The following is a 20838-nucleotide window of genomic DNA, read 5'->3' as shown; positions in this document are numbered from 1 at the left end:
CATCTCAATTTCTGGCATTTTATTTAGGATTTATTTCAGTCTGGTTTATTTGCAGCATTTTCTAACTGCCCTCCAAACTGAGAAAAAGTTGCCAATGAGTGATTATATTTTGGCATGCAAACATTTGTAGGCTATACCTGGATTAAATATGTTTGTTTTGGTGGATTGCAACATTGTCTTTGTTGCAGATATGAAGGATTAAATTTACAATTACAATTCATAAATTCCTTGTCTGTTATTGAGATAATATATTCAATGAATTGTAATATAATTGCAGTGGCATATTCCCTGTTTTGCCCAATGGACCCTGGTAACATTAGTCAACTTGAAAACACTTGACTTAGAAGCAGTGTGTAGTTTTACCTTTACCTTTACCTTTATCTAGTAAAGTGATCCCAAAATCCAAAATAAATCGAACTAGAGAATAATATTTCATGCTGTATACCCTTGTAAATCTCAGCTGTGACCTTTGACTCACCTGAACATCCTCCATGCCATGCAGCCCTTGCAGCAGTTCGTCGTCCATACAGGGATCCAGTCCTTGGTGAGAGGAGAGCAGCAGTCAATCTTCTGTGACCATGAATGTTTGTACAAAATTTCATAGCAAATTCATCCAGTAGTTGTTGAGATATTTCAGTCTGGACCAAAATGATGGATGACAGAAAGTTTATCATGTGTCATCATGTGTATATTTCGTGCCTCAAGTAGCTGAAAGCGAACACCAAGAATTACCTTTAAAAATGTATCACTATCACTGTCAATACTCAATGCAAATGTGTTTTTGTGGTGCTCTTTTCTCCATTTCTACTGAACTAAGCCTCTTTTAGTGCAGTGTAAGCAATAAATAATAACCTTGTATATAGAGAGTGTCATTGTCAAAGCAGCTGCTCAGTGAGGGTGGGCCAAAAGCTCTTGTTCTCTCCCAGGAAGATTGGCAGCAATCGAGGAAACGAGGACTGAATTTAGAGCACTTACAGTGAGTGAGTCTATTTGGCAGGGCTGCACCTCCTCTTTCACTCGCTGATAATTTTGAATTTAGCAAGGTGGCCTCCCAAGCTGCTAATTTTGCAGAGTCATAACAAAGGAGGAGTCCTTTGTAATAAACAAAAAATGACTTTATTGGAGAGGAGTGCAAGCAGAGGGGCACAGCTTACCTCATAATGCTGCTGCAGTTATTTAAATCTTACAGTTTAAATGCGTCTCACTATTCAGGCTTGATTAAGTTCTTGTTCCCTCATCCTTCACACCTGCTGGTTGCCTTATATGTTTTAAATGTCAAGTAGCCCCCTCTTTACATCACATTAGAGCAAAAGTACCTTCACAATGTCATATTTAAGCTGCTGGGACTCCACTTCTTTCTGGAGGGAGAACTCAAGACTGCACTGGACAAGGTAAAAAAAAAAAAAAAAAAAAAGGGCCTTTTTCACTCAAAAGCACAGATGACACTTCACATTGTGAGGAAAAAGCAGATCTCACAAAACATTGCAGTATCAATCACCAGCACCTCTATTTCTGAGGCATCACAACACCGCTGCACCGGAGATGGATAGACTGTAGTAGAAGGCTATTTGCATAAACATGGGAGAGAAACACTGCTGACTGCAGCTAAAATACTGACAAATGGGTTTAATTCCATTAAGTGAGTAAGGATAGAGTAGCAGCTGATCTACAGCAGAGCGCAGGGCTCCTCTGTGTTCACAGTACTGGATTGACTGCAAAATGCCATAGAGCTGTGGATAAAGATGACAGACAGATAACCAATCAAAGCGAGAGGTGTCACAGGTCAAGAGGTCAGCGTGGCAGATTACATCCCTCAAGGCCATTGACCACATCAGTTATATGGCCGCTATAGTCGTTACATGGAGTGATTTTTGTTCGGCATCAAGGACGGCTGGATGTAAGCAAGGCTGGAGAGATCATGTGCACGACTCACAGCAGAATGCCTTCAGAGGAGGTTAAAGAGAAGCAGCTCCTTTATTTCATGATGTGGCGAACAAGCTAAGTGACGTCTTCCAGTTCAAATGCTTTAAATGTATCTGATCAGAAGGATTTTACTAAACTCATTGAAACTAGTGCTGTGTCCCAATTCCCAATCCCAATACATACCAACTGTGTATGGTATATGCTATATGTACTTGTGTAGTATGCTCTTTTTTTTCCATTTTTACAGATAGTGTATGAGAAATCAATGTACTTTAATGAAATTGAAACAAAAATTATCTGCTGCCAAGTCAACTTCAAAGCAAAACGTTTTTCCAAAGATGTAATACTTTTTTTTGTTCCACTTTTTGATAAAGCATCCTTTGTAAAAGATTTATAAGTTGTAACTGATAGCTTTACTAATGGTCAATAAATAATTTAGTAATAATGCTTGACTTTAGAGTTGCTAGGTTGTAAAAAATCTCCTTGACTGATTCAATTCAACACAACTTTGTTTATCACTGTAAGGGCAACCTAAAACGTGTTAATCTATAAAGCGTGAGTAAATGATTTATTAAACGCTAATATAAACCCATTGCTAACAATTTATCAGAATGCCTTATTAGAAAGTGGTTCCCCTTTTCTTTTCTAAGGTATTCCTGGAGCTGGGTCACCACCATCCACAACTTGTTTAGATTTTCCCAGCTGGTAGTCGTTTAGTTATTTCACCTGGATAATCCACTCAGCATAAATACTGCTTTCGAGGACACAGATCAGGTGATGCATTTGTTGGATTATGTCCATGTTTAACTGTCTTTCAGTGAACAATATCACTTTGTTGGACAAAGCTGGCGATGTGTCTGTCTCATGTCAGACATGCATCTATTTTGATGGAACCAACAGAAATGTTTAGAGAGGCTGGACGTTTTTGGAACTGACAGAAATGTTTCAAAGTTGTAATCCAACAGCCTCAGGGGAGGATTTTCTTACATGAAAGGAACTCAAAAGTTCACTGACAATGACAGCAACACTGTCTTTCCAATTTCTGTCCATTCAGTGATGGATTAATGTGGCAGCATCATAAAAATATACCTTAAACATCTTGATCATATCTAAATAAAGAGAGGAAAGTGTGATCCATACAGACTTTTTTTACTGAGTAAAAAGTCTTTTGAGGACCAACAATTGTACATTTAATGGTAATTGATAGATTTATTTAAATTCAGTTCATAACCCCGCAAATCCAGAAAGAAGCTGAGTGGTTGATGTGCGCTATATGAACATGCTGTATGCTGTGGCATCTGTTTCCTCCAGTGTACTTACTGCAAGAATGATATTGACCTGCAGCCTCACATGTCACGCCAAGAAAATTATCAAAGTTTTATAGCTCAGTGGCCGAGCATAAATAATCGTAATGTACATTTCTGCTTTGCATCAGATTTAACCTTATCGCCACTGCAGGAGATCCATCGATCTTCTCATTTGTCTTCCAGACATTTAGTGACATTGATCCAGTGATTTGCCCATGTCTCCATCGCTCCACACCAGTCTTCCTCATGAAGTCTTAATCTTGTATTCCTAACCTGTTTTAGTGTGTGCATGTAGCTGGGTTCCTAATGGGGCCCTATTAGCAGGCCCCCTGCTCAGGGAAGATATCTGATCTTTAATATAAACCCCCAGAGCCTGGTCACAAACCCTGGTGTAAAAAGGACCCTCCGAGGACTCTGAAGAGACCTCACTGTCAGCTGCATATCACTGCAAACACTAAATCCATAATGTCAACAACATGTCAAGAATGAGCAGCTGTACATGTAGACTGACAATTAAAACAGCTTTTTAAGTCCAAGAATCGTTAGAACTCCACAGATTTAAATTCACTTGGTGTGTATTAAGATCCATTTGAAGTTTCAGGTTTACACAAATCTAGAGAAAGATAGCAATGAGACCTGAACATAACAATTGATGAACACTTCTGGTCAGATTTATGTCAAAGCAGTTTGTCAGCTACCATTAATGTCCAGTACAGACTGGTGCACTATAATTTCATCCATCAACTGTACCTCACCCCACAGAAAATCTATAAATCCAAACCAGAATTGTCAGAAATGTGTTTCAGATGTGGTATAGAGGTTGGCTCTTTCCTGCACTGTACCTGGCTTTGTACAAAAGTGAGGCCCTTTTGGTATGACCTCTGGGACACCTTGACCAAAGTCACAGGAGTTACCTTCCCACTAGATGTCAATAAATCTTTGACTATTTCCCAAATTAAATTTATAAAAATCGCTTTATTTGTGGCCAGGAAATACAAAACAGTGACATGGAAATCTGACTCCCCTCTCCTCATTGATAGATGGTCTTTGGAAATGAACAGCTGTATTCCTCTTGAAAAGATCACATATAGTCTTAGAAAAGGATACAATACTTTTCTGAAAATTTGGCAGCCCTACCCAGAGTTTAAAGGCACATCACTGGTGCCACCACAGGGATTTGTTCACTTCTGGTTAGCCAGAGGGCCTCTTTAAAAGATACAACACTGTGTTGGTGCAGTGTCTCTGTGTGTTTCATTCTATGCACTGACTTTTTTTAAATTTTCCTAACTGGGTTTATACAGGAAGGGTAGGGATTGGGGTTTCTTTGATGTTTTGCGTTCTGTATAATTGTTGACAGCTAGTCTGAAAATAAAAATAAAATGTTCCCCCCAAAAAATCCATTTAAAGTCTGTGGGATCTAAAAGTATAAAACAACAAGTTGCCTCCCAAAAAACATTCAAGGGACTGTATGAAAATTATTAGATATTTGTGTTTTCTCATATGCTGAGGACAACGATCTTGTCCCGGACCAACATGTCAGTTTCAGTGGTGATTATTTACTTGATGTTGTTTTCTTGTACGGTGCATTAAGCTTTGACTCCAACTGTAGAAGATCATTGCATTTACTTACTACAATTGAATCAGAAAAGCAAACACAGTCCATCTAACAGCTTAGCTTGCACACTTATTTAATCTAACCTCTCTCTTTTTTCACCAAGCAGAAGGATCCTCTAGAAAACAAAACAAACTTTGGACTGAAAAGTTTAATTGAATTTAACATTAATGCTGAATGTACATTGTTTCCCCATTTTTCATAAACCTAATAAAAATATTGTCTTGACATGATTGTCATGTACTTTTCTATTCTTTTTTTCCACTTAATACTTAAAGGCCTACTGTGTCTGTGTTGATTCTTCTTCTTCCAGCTGCTCCCGTTAGGGGTCACCACTGTTATATCTTTTCTCAAGATCCACAGACACAATGCAGCTCCTTCTGACCTTCTCTATATTCCTCCATCAACATTCTCAAAGCAAACATCACATCTGTACTGCTCTTTCCTGGCATGAAACCATACTGCTGCTGTCTAATCATCACCTCTCCTCTTAACCTAGCCTCCACTACTGTTTCCCATAACTTCATGCTGTGGCTGATAACTTTATACCTCTGTAGTTACTACAGCTCTGCACATCACCTGTATTCTTGAAAATTGGTACCAGTCCACTTCTTCTTCACTCCTCAGGCATCCTCTCACTTTCCAAGATTGTGTTAAACAATCTAGTTAAGAACTCCACTGCCATCTCTTCTAAACATCTCCACAGGTATGTTATCTGAACCAACCGCCTTTCCACTCTTCATCCTCTTCATAGCTGTACTCACTTCCTCCTTGCTAATCCACCGCACTTCCTGATTCACTATTCCCACATCATCTAACCTTCTCTTTCTCTCATTTTCTCCATTCATCAGCCCCTCAAGGTTTTCCTTCCACCTTCTCAACACACTCTCCCTGCTAGCCAGCACATTTCCATCTCTATCCTTCACCAGCCTAACCTGCTGCACATCCTTCCCAGCTCAGTCCCTCTGTCTGACCAATCAGAACAAGTCCTTTTCTCCTTCCTTAGTGTCCAACCGCTCATACAACTCTCCTACCCATCTTCCTCTCCCACTGCCTCCTGACATGCTCTCCCTCTCTCCTTCTCCTTCTCCAGCACCCTGCTGGTCAACAGTACCTGTGGTGGCCGTTGGTAACCCGGGCCTTGACCGATCCAGTATGGAAATCTGATTTATGATCCGCATATTTGATTTGGCATTGGTTTTATGCCAGATGCCCTTCCTGACACAGTCCTCCCCATTCATCCAGGCTTGGGACCAGCACTAAGAATGCACTGGCTTGTACATCCTCAGTGGCTGGGCCTGTGTTGATTACAGTAATGGAAATATGTAATAGAGCATAGAAGAAGTGGCAACAGACTACAGTTCAGCCTACCATGCCATTTTGCTATTGTATTATTATATATATATTATATATATTCATCTACAAAGGCTGGATACTTGTGATTTAACATTATGCAACAGTAATTATTAATAGTGAATCAAGTTTTACAAATAGAGTGCAGTGTTTTTCTAAGTCAAAGATAGGATTCAAAGAAGAAAATGCTTTTGAAAAAAGTGAAATATAAAAATTATCCCACCTTCCCACACTGATCATTTTTATACAGTCCCTAAATATGGCCCTGTTTTCAGCCAGAGTGATGTTGGGAGTATCATCAGTGATGAAAAATTATACAGTGAGACACAATTATATAGCGAGACCCACAGCGCAATCTCTGCTTACAAATAACATCAGGGAAATATGACGAATGAATGAAATTTAAGAAAGATGATGCAACTGAATACTTAGAAGTTGAAATTTAATTATGAGCACCAACTCTGTGTACAGCATGTTAGAATTTGAACTGAGAGAGTGATAATGATTAAAATTCGATTTTATAAATATTCCTTTAAGCTCTCTTATACTATCATTAAATCCAGGAACGACATGAAGCAGTGGTCAGCAGATTTCCCTCTTGCTCTTGTCTTGACTAAAAGGAGCTGTAGTGTTATGTGTGTAGCTTTTCCGGCTAATTTCTTCAGCAACGGGAAAGCAAAGGAGAGCTGTCAGGGTCCAGCGTGTCGCTGCTTAGCAGGAGACAGAAAGAGGTCCAGTTTATCCTCCCTGATCTCAGGGCAATATGCCTTGCATCTCATCTCCTGAGGGTGACAGGCTCCACTGCCCTTTATGGCCGAGTTATGTCACCACTGATCAATGCCAAATTTCACCACACCCCTGTGGCTGAGGATGAGTTGGCTTTCCAGCACTTAATATGAGAATAATAGCCCTGTAGACCCTGTCTGGCATACTGAATCAGACCTACAAACACAGTATTTGACACGTGTTGTTGTGGTCAGTCTAGTAGAGAAATGTTTGTGTTTGGACAGCATTTAAAGCAAAAAGATTTAAAGATTTGAGAATATAGCCTGGTAAAGTGACATATCAGTCAATTTTACCTTTATTCATACAGACAACAGAATCTCCATCTATACACAACCCTGCCTGCGAGGGAAATATCCTGCAGCAAACTGAACCACTGCCTCCACCTGCTGGTTCAACGATGTCTTGCAATCATACACTTTCCATGTGACTGGAAAAATAAAGAAACATTTCATCACAACAGCAGAGATTTTAATAAACTTTTCAATTCACAAGTCATATTGCAGCTGACATGATTAGTTTTTTTTATATTACGAAAATCATTGCAAAATGCAGTATCATAAATATATGGAAATTTCATATATACTTTTTTGTACATTTTTCATTTTAAAGGTCCCTTAGTTGTAAAAATAAGTGTACAACCAGCCTAAAAATCATATGGAAATCTGCAACATCCATCATAGTACTTTCCTAAGAAAAAGATTTACAATACAAGCTCTTATTCTATCATTATTTAAAAGGGCCGCTACCATAAAGTGAAAGATTGCTTTGATCTTGATGTATTATTGCTGAACAGTTGTCCTGATTATCTTGTGAAATATCAAATAACAATTGCAAGTCCACACAATGAAAATGTGTAATATTTTGACATATACTCAATTAAATAAAGGATATAAAAAAGAATGCAATATTGGCAAAAGCAGAAGCATACAGATAAGTGCATTTCAAAAAAATAAACTTCCTCTGAATATTTAAGAGATACAAATGTGTGAAAACGTGAAGTGACACTTCCTGGCTGATGGGTGTAAAGTTGTATAACGGTCACACAGAGCCGACATCAGCCAGGGAAGGAGTGTGAAGGGTTAACAGGAAGACTTGTGCTTATTCTGCTCTCCGTGGGGCAGTATATCTTTTTTTTTCATCCCTCCCTTTCTAATTAAATCTCCATCTCTACCTTCTATTTACCCATCAATGCATCTTCTCATTGATTTTTCTCTTGCGTTTTGTTTCTCAGTGCCAGTCCTCGTCATCGTCATCTTCTCCCTCAGATGAATCTTCCTGGCTGCTGACCTCCGCCTGATCCGTCACTCCGTTTCCGTTTCCGCCTTGATGAGCCGCCGCCGCCGCCGCCGCCGCTGCTGCCGCTGCTGCCTTTCTGGCCCGGGCTGCGGCTGCTGCCTGCTCCTCCTGCTCTTTCTGACGCAGTGCTGCAGCCTTCTTCTCCTGCTCGGCGTGACTCTTCATGTGGGCACTTCGACTCTTCACTTTATAAAACACCCTAGGATACGAGAGGATGATGATGCAACATTATACACAGTAACAGCTGTTTGGGATCATGCAACACTACATGTAAACAACAGATGATGCCTGTAAAAGCTACTAAACTCTACTGCACTGAATTTTAAGGCATACTTGCAAGAATCCATGCAAATAATGACTCATTCCCTGTATTAGTGAAACCTATTTAGGTTCATGAGAGGCTGAAGTTGATCCTAGCATGGATCGGCTGATAATTACAGACCATGTAGAGACTAAATAAAAACAAATTAGTGATACTAACTTTGTCTATGTGGCCTGGAAAGAATTCACTTTTGTGTACTGGCACTAAAACAGCTCAAAATTCCATCGGGATGGAAAATGAGTTAAGAAAGCAGTCAGTCAGAGCATCAGGCTTCAAAAAGAGTTTATAGTTTATAAGAAATGAAATAGAAAATGGCTGAAAAGTAGTGAAAAAAAAAGGTTGTTTACATGTGATATGGTGCAGAAACTAAAAACGGAAGAAAAATGAAGGCGGAAACACTCCTTTCCCTTTTGATAGTATTTACAAGCCACATCAATACTTTTATTTGAAGATTAAGATCTAAGATGTAGTGGCATCTAGTGGTGAGGTTAAGGATTGCAACCAACTGAATACACCTTGCTTCACCTCCCCTTCTATGCATGTAGGAGAACCTACATGCTTGAAAGGCCCTCTCTAGAGCCAGTGTCTGGTTTGTCCATGCTGGGCTACTGTAGAAACATGGCAGTGCAACATGGTGACCTCTGTGGAGGAGGACCTGTTCCCTCTGTAGATATTTAAGGTAATCAAAACATGATTCTTATTTTCTTGGGGTTATACACTAATTCAAATATAGTCCTGAATATTACATTTCATTTCTCCCAGGTCCATTCCACTAGATGCCACTAAATTCTACACACTGCACCTTTAATGACTTATTAAAAAAAGATTTTATAAAAACACACACTGTTGCAAGAATTTGCAATGGTAATTACAAGAGAATGTCATGAAAATTGAGCACAGTCCTCTAGTGTCTAGTTAGATGGACAGTATCAGCTGAAGTTGCTGCAGTCTGAGTCAACTATTTATAAAACCATCACTAACTATTTGAAGCTTGTGATTTACTAAAAGGGCTTTCTTTATTAAAACATAGGAAATGTCTTGGCTTATAAAGCCTTGAGTAATGAGGAAATTGGTTGAATGGAAGCATTTGTAGCGCCACGCATTCAAATTCAATCAACTATGTAAACAGGAAGTCATTGTCATCATTGAGTTGTAACAGAAATGTCAAATGAACAATTTTAAGAGGCTCATTTATGTATTAAATGTAACTGCTAAGATTTTGTAAATGCAGGTATGACTTTATAGATGAGTACATGCAGAAATTGTGAAATACATGTGTTTCAGAATTAGTAATCAAGGAGACATTCTTTAGTCATCTAGTGTAATGCTACTGGGAAACGGTTTCGAAACGGAGTTGTGTTCTTTTTTTTTTTTTTAAATGTAATTTAAAATCATCTCCGTCTTCATTATTAAAGATCATTTTAATCAAGTGTGTAAACCGTATTCCATGTTACCTCTTTTACTCTCTTGACAGTTGATTACATTTACATTTGTTAACATTTCCGAACAACTAATCTCTATGTTAGAACTAGTTTGTGGGATGCAACCTGTTAATAACCTATAACCTGTAATTTAGTGATGCATAAATCTTCACTTAGTAAAAACTCAAAACTACACTGAGTATAAATGTACAAAGAGCTTCTGTAACTGCAGCTGCAAATTTAACAAAGAGCGATGTTCAGGACATCACAACACCCCCTCAGTTACAAACATAAATAATCAAATCTCTGTGGTGATTTGACTATACCTGCCACATTTCTTGCATGGAAAAATTGCATCAGGATCCTGCGAGGGCTTCGTTGGAGCAGCTCTGCTCTTCTTTGCTGCCGGCTCAGCCCGAGATCTGTGATGTGTTGGCGGGTGGTGAGCCTCCTTATTCACACTGCCCGGCTCTTTGAGCATCACCACTGTTCCTGCCTGTAATACCAAACATAAGTAGCTGTTTGTTTTCCACCCAGCCTTGATACACATCATCATTATTTATTTTCACCAAACTTTTATGAAATCTTTGTTAATAGGAAATGTAGTTGTGCAAGAATGTGCAAGTTATTAGTGTATGAACTGTCTTGTAGGCTCATAGTGAAACACTTACATAGTCATGAGCCTGTAGTGACTGAGCAACCCTCGCCTGGTGGCTGCTCTCTTGGATCTGGTCATAAGTAACTTCCTTCTTTACATCCCCATCCGTCTCTCCTTGAGTCGGTTTTGACTGCTGTGAACCCTGTGATGAATCAAACACCAGAAAAAAAAAGAGATTGCAAACCAAAGATTGCAACACCTTTCGAATTCAGATTATAACACCCTTGAGGATTAGAAAAGATTCCTCATGAGTGAAGTCCATTTCAAAGATAAAACCCTGCAGCTTTCCAGTAACATGGCTCAGAAAATGAAAATATGGTTTAATACACACATTCTATGACATTAACTGAATACTTTTAAAACTCCACTCTACCTTAACATCCACCACGGCCTCAGTGTGTTTATCCACTGGTGAATATGGAGGGCCGAAGGTTAAAATCCCGTTGCGACCGATCTTCACCTGCTTCTTGTATGTGTAGTAGAACTCTACACACTGAGCCACAGTCTTGGTCCGCACCTTCGACATAAAACAATGCACCATCACGCCTTTGTAGCTTTCATTTTTTAGCATCCATATACAACTGAGAAATTGATGAGACATTTATGTATTCTTACAATACATATATCAAAAAAAAACAAGCTTGATATGAGTAACAGCCTGTTTGTGTTTTTATCAAGTAAAGACCACATTTCCCATGAATCCAGTTACTTCCTGCCACAAAGAGGATGTGGCTTGTTGGGTCTAATTTTTTTTTCTCTTTGGCACTTTTTGAAACATTTAAACTTTGTTTGTGTTGAAAGAAAAGCGTCCTCTTCCTGTTTGCAAAAGCAAAAGATTTTGCAGTACATCTGAATCTGGCGTCATACACTGTTAAAATGCAGACGCAGGCCGGTGACAGCAGAAAATCTTTATTCTGATCATCTTCTTTGTTTACACTATTACATTAAATCCTCAGAATTAATGTGGTAATGATTTATTGGTGTTTAAATACCACGCAAACCGCATTTAATTACATTTAAATGTATTTTTTTTAGATTTATTCTCATTGATTGTGTTGGATGAGAGCAATTGTTAACACAGCAGGGTAAAATTTAACTAGCATACCAGTTTCTGCACCAGAAAGAAATCCTTCCTGTAGGCAGAGATCCCTTTATTGAAGTAGCGCTTCTCTTCTGCAGTCCAGCTGTCGGAGCCTGTGAGTAAATCAGATGAAGAAGTAATGACGATTCAGTTTGCGCTTACATAAGAGAATGAGGAAATGTTTATAAAATCAGAGAGTGTAGAAAATAAGAGAGAGGAAGAAAATATATGAGAGTTGATGGAAATGATTAAAGTTGAACAGCTTGAATTTTTTGCTGTAACGTCAACACTCACCTGAGTAGTGATAACCTGTCAGGTGATGGCCTTTGGGGAAGATTGGAAGATCCTGAAGCATCAGACGTTCCAGCGTCTCCTTAAAAATCAACATGATTAACCGCGGTGAGCAAATCATTCTTAACGAGGCCATCGTTTCTCATTTGACTGCATCAAATATGAACAGCCATATGCAAAAAAAGCACAAATATTTGAATGATGTATGTCAATAAATACATTTCAAGGTCTTGATCATATTCTGCTACTGTCATTTGAAGGTGTTTGATTTAATCAAAAGGAAGGGTTCACAATTTTCATGTCTCAAAACAACAGTTGGGCGCCCAAATAAACATTGCAACAGGTTTTGTTCGCTGTGATCATTCTTCCTGTTCATAGTCATCGTTAGAAAATCTCCTCCTGATGTGCTTTCAATGTAAATGACGGCGGACAAAATCCACAGTTCTCGTTTTGAGCAAAAATGTATTTAAAAGTTTATGTGAAGATAATATGCGGCTTCAGCCTTCTGACTTTGTCAAATAAAGTGGATATCTTCCACAATTACAGGTTTTTAGTAAATGTTTGTAGTCTTATTGTCTCGAGGACAGTGTTTTGCTGTTCAGCTGCAGTGGAAGGATCATAACAAAAAAGGCAGTAAAAAGACTAACTTTGAAAGGTATTGACTTGATTTAACTTATTTGGACGGCTGAATTCTCATATTATCTTCAAATACGTTTTTGCACAGAAGGAAGGCTGTGGATTTTGTTCCCTATTACTTACACTGGAACTACATTATGAAGGGTTCTGATAATGGTCAGTATGAACAGGGGGGAATGGCAGATGGCAGAAGGCAGATGGCCGCCCACCTAGAGCCCCGTTCTGCTCGAGGTTTCTTCCCGTTGAAGGGGAGTTTTTCCTTGCTGCTGTAGCCAAGTGCTTGCTCATGGGGGGAATGTTGGGTCTCTGTAAATTAAACAGTACGGTCTTGACCTGCTCTATGTGAAAAGTGCCCTGAGATAACCTCTGTAGTGATTTGGCACTTAATAAATAAAACTGATTTGATTTATTTGAATGATTACAGCAAGAAAACTGGCCTGACTATTGTTTTAGGACAGACTTGATAAACTGTGAACCTATCCTTAAAGTTTGATTTGCCAAAACCTTTCAAAAGGAATTTCATTCCTATTCTAAAGTGACTACGAGTCATTATACTCACAAGGAAATCACCTCCAGTCTCATGTAAACAGTGTAAAACCAGCTCCTGATTGGTTCCTCCGCCTCTGAGCACGCTGGAACAAGCCATGTTCATCAAATCCCCCACTAGAAAGACAAAAGTGAGGGGGAGGTGGTGACATAAGAGTTCACAAAAAAAAAAAAAAGGAAAATAACAGTCAGTCAATGACATGTAATATGAGATACTGACTGCTTTCTTGATCACCGTGTTTAAGTTGGGATTCATCCAGAGGGAGCCAAACTAAGTCAGCCTTGTGCACGTCAAGCTGGGAGGAAGGTTGATCTTGCATGTCTGGTATTTCTGCCTGGTACTGCTGTCCGATGTTGATACGCCTGGACAATGAAAAAGAAAAAAAACAGGACACAGATGCAGAGAGTTGTGCTGAAGAAAGTATATATTATTATGTATTGTATCGAAAACCTTAGAGGCTTGTTTTCTCGACTTACGGTTCAAAGCTAACAGGTGTGGCATCAGTGATCAAGGGCAGGACCGGCGGTGTGATTTCTGAACTTGCTGAAAAACAGAAATGAAAAAGTTCTTACACGTTATCTCATTGGTAGAATTACCTGTAGAAGGCCAGAGGCAAAAAACAAACACTTACTGGAGCGCAAGAGACTTCTTGATGCAGTCTTGGGTGTAGCCGGCGGCGGCAGGATTTGGTTGCTCACAGCGATGTTGGTCAGGAAGGTGGAGAAGTAGAGACCCGAGCCCTCCCGCACAGGAGACAGAATGGGCGGAGGCGTGTAAGGGGGCAGGGTGAGGGGGTTGTCCGGCAGGCGGACAGGGGAGCGCAGGTTGCTCTGGTAGGAAGTTATGCTGGAGTAAACGGATGGAGGGATGAAGGTGGATGGTTTGGGAGGAGGAATGATGAGGGGCTCCGGGCGAGGCCGGCGCTTAAATTTGGATTTTCCATCCTCATCCAGACCTGGATCGTTCTCCCCATCCTAGATAGAAGGAGGATTGATGTGAATTTTGAGGTTTTGCACACAGAAACACAGTCACATTTCTCCTAAATTCATTCCTGAAAAACCTTGACGCTGTTGCTAAATCAGGTTTCATTCTAAACCCCACGCACCTGACTCAAAACAGTATGTCATTTTGGAGAGTTGGTGAGTCACGTTATCATAAAAGCACACAACCACACCCCCTTAAGAGTGCTGACTAGTCCGGGTTCCAGCAGCAGGACTCTGCCACTCCTCAGTGGACGTTTTACGGGCTAAAATCTCAAAGGTTGCCTTTCTGCATGGCTACTTGTAGTCATGAGAACTAGACCTTTGAGGATGCTCATGTATATGTGCAGGATTAAGTTGTCATTAATAACAATTTTAAGGGGGTCTTGAGGTGGTTGCATAATGTGGTCTGAGTCTGAATAAACATCTGCAAACATGGAGCGCCCCAGTAGCTGAATGGTTACTGCTTGTAAATGTATCATAGTGACGTGTGCAAACTAAATATGTAAGAGTTTCAAGGGGAGATAATATGGAAATCTTTAGATGCTGATCATTTGATTGCGGGTCACACCATGAACATACCGTTTCAACATTCTTCACTATTCAACCAGACTGAAAGGATATCACGACAACCCAACAATCAAACACCAACATTATCTCCAAACAGAACTGACCTGGCCGTAACTCTCGGTCATGGAGTTTCTGAGTGATCGCCGGCGAGCCACAATGACAGAAGGTTTGCGATCAGACTGCCCTGCAGGCCGCTCAGCCTGGCCGAGTCGTCCCTGAGGCCAGGCGCCCTGAGGATCCGTTTGACTCCTGTGCACTGGCACAGACACAGGAATGACTAGAGGCACCATGGTGGCCTGCCTGCCTGAAGGACCGTCTTCCTGTTGAGGCAAAAAAGGAGTGAGGCGGGAGGGTGACGAGAGGGAGAGGGAAAGAAAGCAAGTTTGGGGAAGTAGCAGGGAAAATGGAAAAGGGATAGGGGCATAAAGAGGAAGAAGATGGTGTGAGTGCACATGAAAAGGTAGGATTTATTCATTTTCAAATCCACCACAATATTTATTCATTTTTCTTCTAAATAGAATTTCATATGCTATATTTTATATTAAATGACATTAGGGCTGCAACTACAGATGGTTTTTATTGTGGATTGTTTTTTTTTGGATCAATCCATTATTTATTTAGTCTATGAAAAGTCAAAAAAAGTGAAAAATGACACCCACAATTTCTGAGAGCACAAGGTGACGTATTCAAATCTTATTACCCAAAGTTTAAAATGATATAAAGCAGAAAAAGCAGCAGATCCTCACATTTGACGCTTGAACAAGAGGATATTTGGCATTCTTGGTTGATTTAACGACTGAAATGATAAACTGATCATCAAAATTGTTACTCTTTAATTTTCAGTTAACGGATTAAACGATTATTCAATTAACTGTTCTAAACAACATGAGAACCAATAGCTAATTAGCTACTTTGCTTTAAATTTTGAGAAGGCGCCTGATTAATTTCCACTTCTGCAGGTAAAAAAACCTGAAAGTCTGCAGAGCCGTCTGTCAGATGTATATATAATAATAAAGATTATACTTTAAAAAATAAAATAAAACACATACAAGTGCTGTTTTATTGCATCATATTTTCATAGTCTTCCAGGAGGATGAGCAGGCCTCCCTGGTATTTCTGCTCAAGCTGATAAAATTTCAGTGATCTTAAGCTTTAATAGCGGGAGTGAAAAGTATGTAAAGTATAAATCACATTTTTATCATCAACCTTGACATCTTGAATATCTTCTCCCAACCCAGAAAAGGTTCCGTCTGTTAACCACAATACAACAGCTCTGCCTTGTAAGCAGCGATATTAAACCTGTTTGGTGTGTGTTAAGGAGCACCGGAGTGTAACTGTGCAGGTTGACAGCTCGGCCCCTCCCTAGATCTGCTGAATGACTGGGAAAGAGCCTGAGGAATGTGGAGGTGTGCAGACATGCAGCTGCTCCAACTGTACATCCAGCATGCACACTCTGCACAAAAACCCACGACAAGCCTTGTAAACCCCCCTGAGGCCAGAGTACTAAATATTCTTGTGCTGACACACACACACACACACACACACAAAAAAAACAAAAGCGAAATGTGACGAGTGTTTGTTTAAAAAAAGCTGCTACAGAGAAAATAAAGAAGCCGTTTCCAGTGGGTGTGCCACCTCGAATGTAATCATCATAAATCCTTAACGACAAGGTTAAGAGTATCAGCAGCCATAGAATGAAATCAATCTTTCAAATCCAAAAAAAAAAAAAAAAAAAAAAAAAAAAAAAAAAAAAAAAAAGGAGGAATCGTTCAATAATAGCCGTTTTTCGGGTTGTACCAGTATCTGCTGCGTGACGACGTGTATAGTATGACTGCGCATGCTGGAAACAGCCTGATATAGTTGAGACTCGACAGCTGTAGGAGTCAAGTAAACAAGCCCAAGAAAAAGATTTTGTAAACCATAGGGAAGTTCTGCACAGAAACAGGGTTCTTCCTCTTTGTACAGCTGCTTGCCAACTTTGCCAGATGAGAAATTTTGCTCTCACATGCACAGATTCGCTGTCTTTGCAATTTTTCCTCAAGTAAATTGAGCCTGAAAAGTATTTAAAAATCTCTCTTTAATTGTAAAACTTGTCATAAATAAATAAGGAACTGAGTACAGCACCAGTGTAATAAGTGATTTTTTTTTTTTTTTTAACCTTGATTATTTTAGCAGGCAGGGACTCCATTTCTGATGCCTTCTGAGCGAGAGTTTCCAAGTTGATCTCCTTGGACGCCCTCCTTCTCCTACGGGTGCTCTGGATGACTCCCCCTGTTGTCGTTTGGCTTTCCCCTCCTTTCACAGCCTGTACGCCAGCAACTCCATTCTGGGACAGTGGAGGCTCTTTGGAGGCTTGAGACCAGATGTTTGTTGAAGGGGGACCCAATGGGGACTGTCCCTCTCTGGAAAGGCGGCGCGAGCGTCGAGGGGCGGCTGGCGCTGCATCTGACGGCTCTGCAGGATTTGTGGCCTCCTTTTCGGGGCACGGATCAGGTACGGCTGATGCATCAGGGGTTTGGACTTCTGCTTCCTGCTGCGGCTCCACTGTTTGGACATCACTCTTTTTAGACTCGGCCTCAGGTGGACAAGGCTCAGGAGGCTGATAGGTCGCAAAGTTTTGGGTTTGTTGCTGTTTTGGTTGCACCTGAAGTTGTGCCGTTTCTTGCTGTGGCACATTTTGTTGTTGCAGTTGTTGCTGCTGCTGCTGCTGCTGCTGCTGCATTTGCTGCATTTGTTGCTGTCGCTCCTGTAGCTGTTGCTGATGATACTGTTGCTGTATTTGCTGCATTTGTTGCTGCTGTTGCATTTGGTGCTGCTGCTGAATTTGGTGCTGCTGTTGCTGCAAATGCTGCTGCTGCTGCTGCTGTTGTTGCAACTGAAGTTGATGCTGTTGATGCAACTGCTGCTGCTGTTGTTGCTGTTGTTGTTGTTGTTGTTGTTGTTGTTGTTGTCGCTGCTGCTGTTGCTGATGATGGTGCATTTGTTGCTGTTGCTGCATCTGGTGCAGCAGCTGCTGTTGCTGCGTTTTAGGCTGCTCGCTGTAAGCCAGGCTCGGCATTCCCTTGTTGCCCGGAAAAACCGAGTAATAGCCAGACGGAAACTGTTGCTTGCTGGGCCTAAAAGTTGCCTGGAAGGGTTGCAGCATGGACCCCTGCAAAGTGTGAGGCGGCACGTGGGACTGACCCTGGAGCTCTACTCCTTTGTGGCCGTGCTGATAGGCTTGCAGCTGAGCCTGGTGCATCGCGGCCACGGCATGCTGCTCCCAGTCATGCCCCCTCCCCTGAGCTTGAGCCTGAGTGGCATCTCTGTAAACCTCAACAGGCGCTTGCAGTTGATTTTCTCCCATCGGCAGAGCCACACCTTCATGGACTCCTTTGTGGAACGCCATCTGACCCCGGACGTTCACTCCACCCATGTAGGAGCCAAAGTTCTGCCCCCAGGCTGGCACAGGAGCTTCCTGAGACCAGCCGGGGGCCTGTATGGACTCCTGGTGCATCCACTTTACTGGAGCGGCCTGTTGATAATGCGGTAGACCCTGGGGCCCTTTCTCGGGGTTATAAACACCAGAACCGCTGGCGGAGTCACTGTGGCTTGACTCTAAAGCTGGAGGTCCCATACCATAATAAACCTCCCCTGAATGCTGCACAGGCTCTTTCATGGCTGCAGTCCGATGCTTGCTGCTCTTGTCAGGATTAACTTGTGGAGGAAGACTCATAGTAATGTTATGAAAATGCTTGAGTCAGAGCTCTCAATCTTGATCTCTGAGTGTGCAAAAACAGAGTTATCGCCTTCGTAGTGTGCGTTCACCGGCTGTGGCTGAAAATGTCTTTGTTTAATTGTGAATAGGGAGGTATTTGGGAGGAAATATAAATCCCAAAGGAAAGTGCTGGGTGGGGAGCATGTAAACCTCCTTCTGCAATCAAATCTGAGGTTTGCTGTCCATTCTTCTCATCCTCTTTAGGGTGCCGGACCTTATGAGAGAAAGGAGGGGTTAGACACTTTATTTTTCTCTGAATACAAGCATACAAAGTTTTGAGTCGCCTTTCACTCGTCTACAGCAAAGAGGAAATTGAGGCCTACACAAGCAAAATAGCCCAGTCAGTGAAGTGAAAATCAGTCAAGAGAGCATGCCTGTTGAAGTGAGCGCTGGCAGAGCAAAAGCTATACTTCGATATTTACGTCCAGGTGCGTGCAGAAAAGGACGTTAGAAAGGTGAAAGTTTTAAGGCGGCTGCAAGGAGGCGCTGACTGTAGCTGCCATTTGGCATAACAAGAAATACAGGAAACGAAGGGGCTCGTGAAATCACCCGAGCGATAGCCAGTGATGTTATGTTTAAAATCAGTAATAAGGAAGCGTCTGAAGAGCTGAGTGATGTTAGGCAAGACAGCAGATTAGCGAGCATTAGTTTAACAGAGTGTATATACCTTATCAATGGTGCGCAGAGCTCTCCATGGCCAGCTCCATGGAGTCACTTTGGTTTCGATCAAAGTCGACTGCATGCAGCTCCATGAAGGGATTGTGCGCAACAAATGTCATAACTCTGACAACTTTCCCTCGAGTTTCACGGCGCACAATATGGCGAACAGGCGAGTTTACAACCGTACAAAAACATAATCCAGAAACCGGACGGGCTGGAAAAGGCTCATTTACGCTGTAGTTACAATGTTGCACACTGCATCCGTAAAGCCGTTGCACTTCCAGGAAAACATGTCCACAACTTTCTCCCCGCATCAACGAGTAACTAACCCTAAGTCTAGACCACACATGAGACGGCGAAATGTGTGAAAACTCCGCCGTGCAGCGGTCTGCGCTGGTATTTCCGCAGAGTTGACTGTTGTGCCACCGAGCTGCGCAGAGCTTAAAGTTGCTATTTCGGTTTATCCGGAGTGTGTGAAGCGCTGCAAAACTGCGCAAACACGCAGAAAGTTGTGCACCCCAAAGCGGTGCGCCTCACCCCAAAACAGCTCAACTCACATCCTGTTATCCAATCCGATAGTCTGGCCACTCCCATCGCTGTATCCGTGTACGTTTGTTTTGCTGTCACGGTTGACCCGAAAAGCGGAGTCTCGTCAGCACATCACGCGGACACAGACACCGTGAGGGCCGCAGAGAGGATTTTACAGGTCGTGTGTCCAGGCGGAACCTCTAGCATTTGACATTTTTGAAGAATCCTTATCAGTCAATTAATCAATTTTTATTTATATCTGATTCAAAGTGTTTTACATGTGACTGACAAACGCACAGGATCATAGATATGGATTGGGAGACTAACGCCACACCAAGATACAAGTAAACCAACATTAAAACAAGGTGACGTGTAAAATGTAAATAAAAAAAAGATTATAAAGAAAAATATTGAATAAAAGCTACTCTAGAAGAGTCCGTTGAATAAGACAACAGTCAAAGAGAAGTGAATGGTAAAATTATGAAAAGAAATAAAAGCAATAATAGAAACAGTAAAATATATTTATGTATATATAAATACTATTACACAAAATGAATAGATTATAATAAAAAAAGTAAAATGTTAATAAGAAAATGAATCAATTATATAATTATAAAACAATAACATTACTGTATAAGACACTACAAAAAAGCCAGGCTAAACAGATGTGTTTTTAGTCTACATTTAAAAATATTAATATTTACCTTTAAATATATTTAATATTTACCTTTTTGTAAAAAATTCTATTAATTCAGATGTTTTTCCATGTTAAATTAATTCAACCAGTCCATGTATGTTATCGGAAAATCTTTTTATTCAATTTTAAAAACTTGAATTCATTCTGATGGTAAAAGCTGTTAAAACATATTTATTCATGTGTGCATGTCATCCACCCAAAGTGGGGTCTGTGAAAACACCACGATTGTCTGTTTGTTTAAAAGAAAAAACTGAATCATATTTTGCATATACTACAGATTTTAATGTGAATTGAGACATTTCATAAGTGAAACGTCCAAAAAAAAAAAACCCTGTGTGCTTATGAAATACAGTTGCTCATGAATCATGTTCTTTATGGCAAGACGCAGCAGTGATAATACTACTGAAACTACC

At 40.7% G+C, this 20838-nt stretch overlaps 1 protein-coding gene across 1 annotated transcript; it reads right to left on the bottom strand.

Moving 5' to 3' along the window:
• Positions 1-7427: 7427 nt before the first annotated feature.
• On the bottom strand, positions 7428-19765 carry mideasa (mitotic deacetylase associated SANT domain protein a). Its single transcript, XM_044377201.1, has 13 exons — positions 19208-19765; positions 16942-18754; positions 14888-15103; positions 13865-14207; positions 13710-13776; positions 13453-13595; positions 13246-13349; positions 12054-12132; positions 11784-11872; positions 11052-11195; positions 10692-10820; positions 10347-10516; positions 7428-8476 (listed from the first exon to the last, which is right to left on the bottom strand). Exons 2-13 carry the CDS (start codon positions 18496-18498, stop codon positions 8209-8211), a joined length of 3309 nt encoding a protein of 1102 aa, XP_044233136.1. The 5' UTR covers positions 18499-18754; positions 19208-19765; the 3' UTR covers positions 7428-8208.
• Positions 19766-20838: the final 1073 nt, after the last annotated feature.

Source organism: Thunnus albacares, chromosome 16, assembly GCF_914725855.1.
Source record: "Thunnus albacares chromosome 16, fThuAlb1.1, whole genome shotgun sequence".
NCBI classification, from domain to species: Eukaryota; Metazoa; Chordata; class Actinopteri; order Scombriformes; family Scombridae; genus Thunnus; species Thunnus albacares.
The sequence above is the reverse complement of the archived record's forward strand: the minus strand, read 5'-3'. Positions and strand labels throughout refer to the sequence as shown.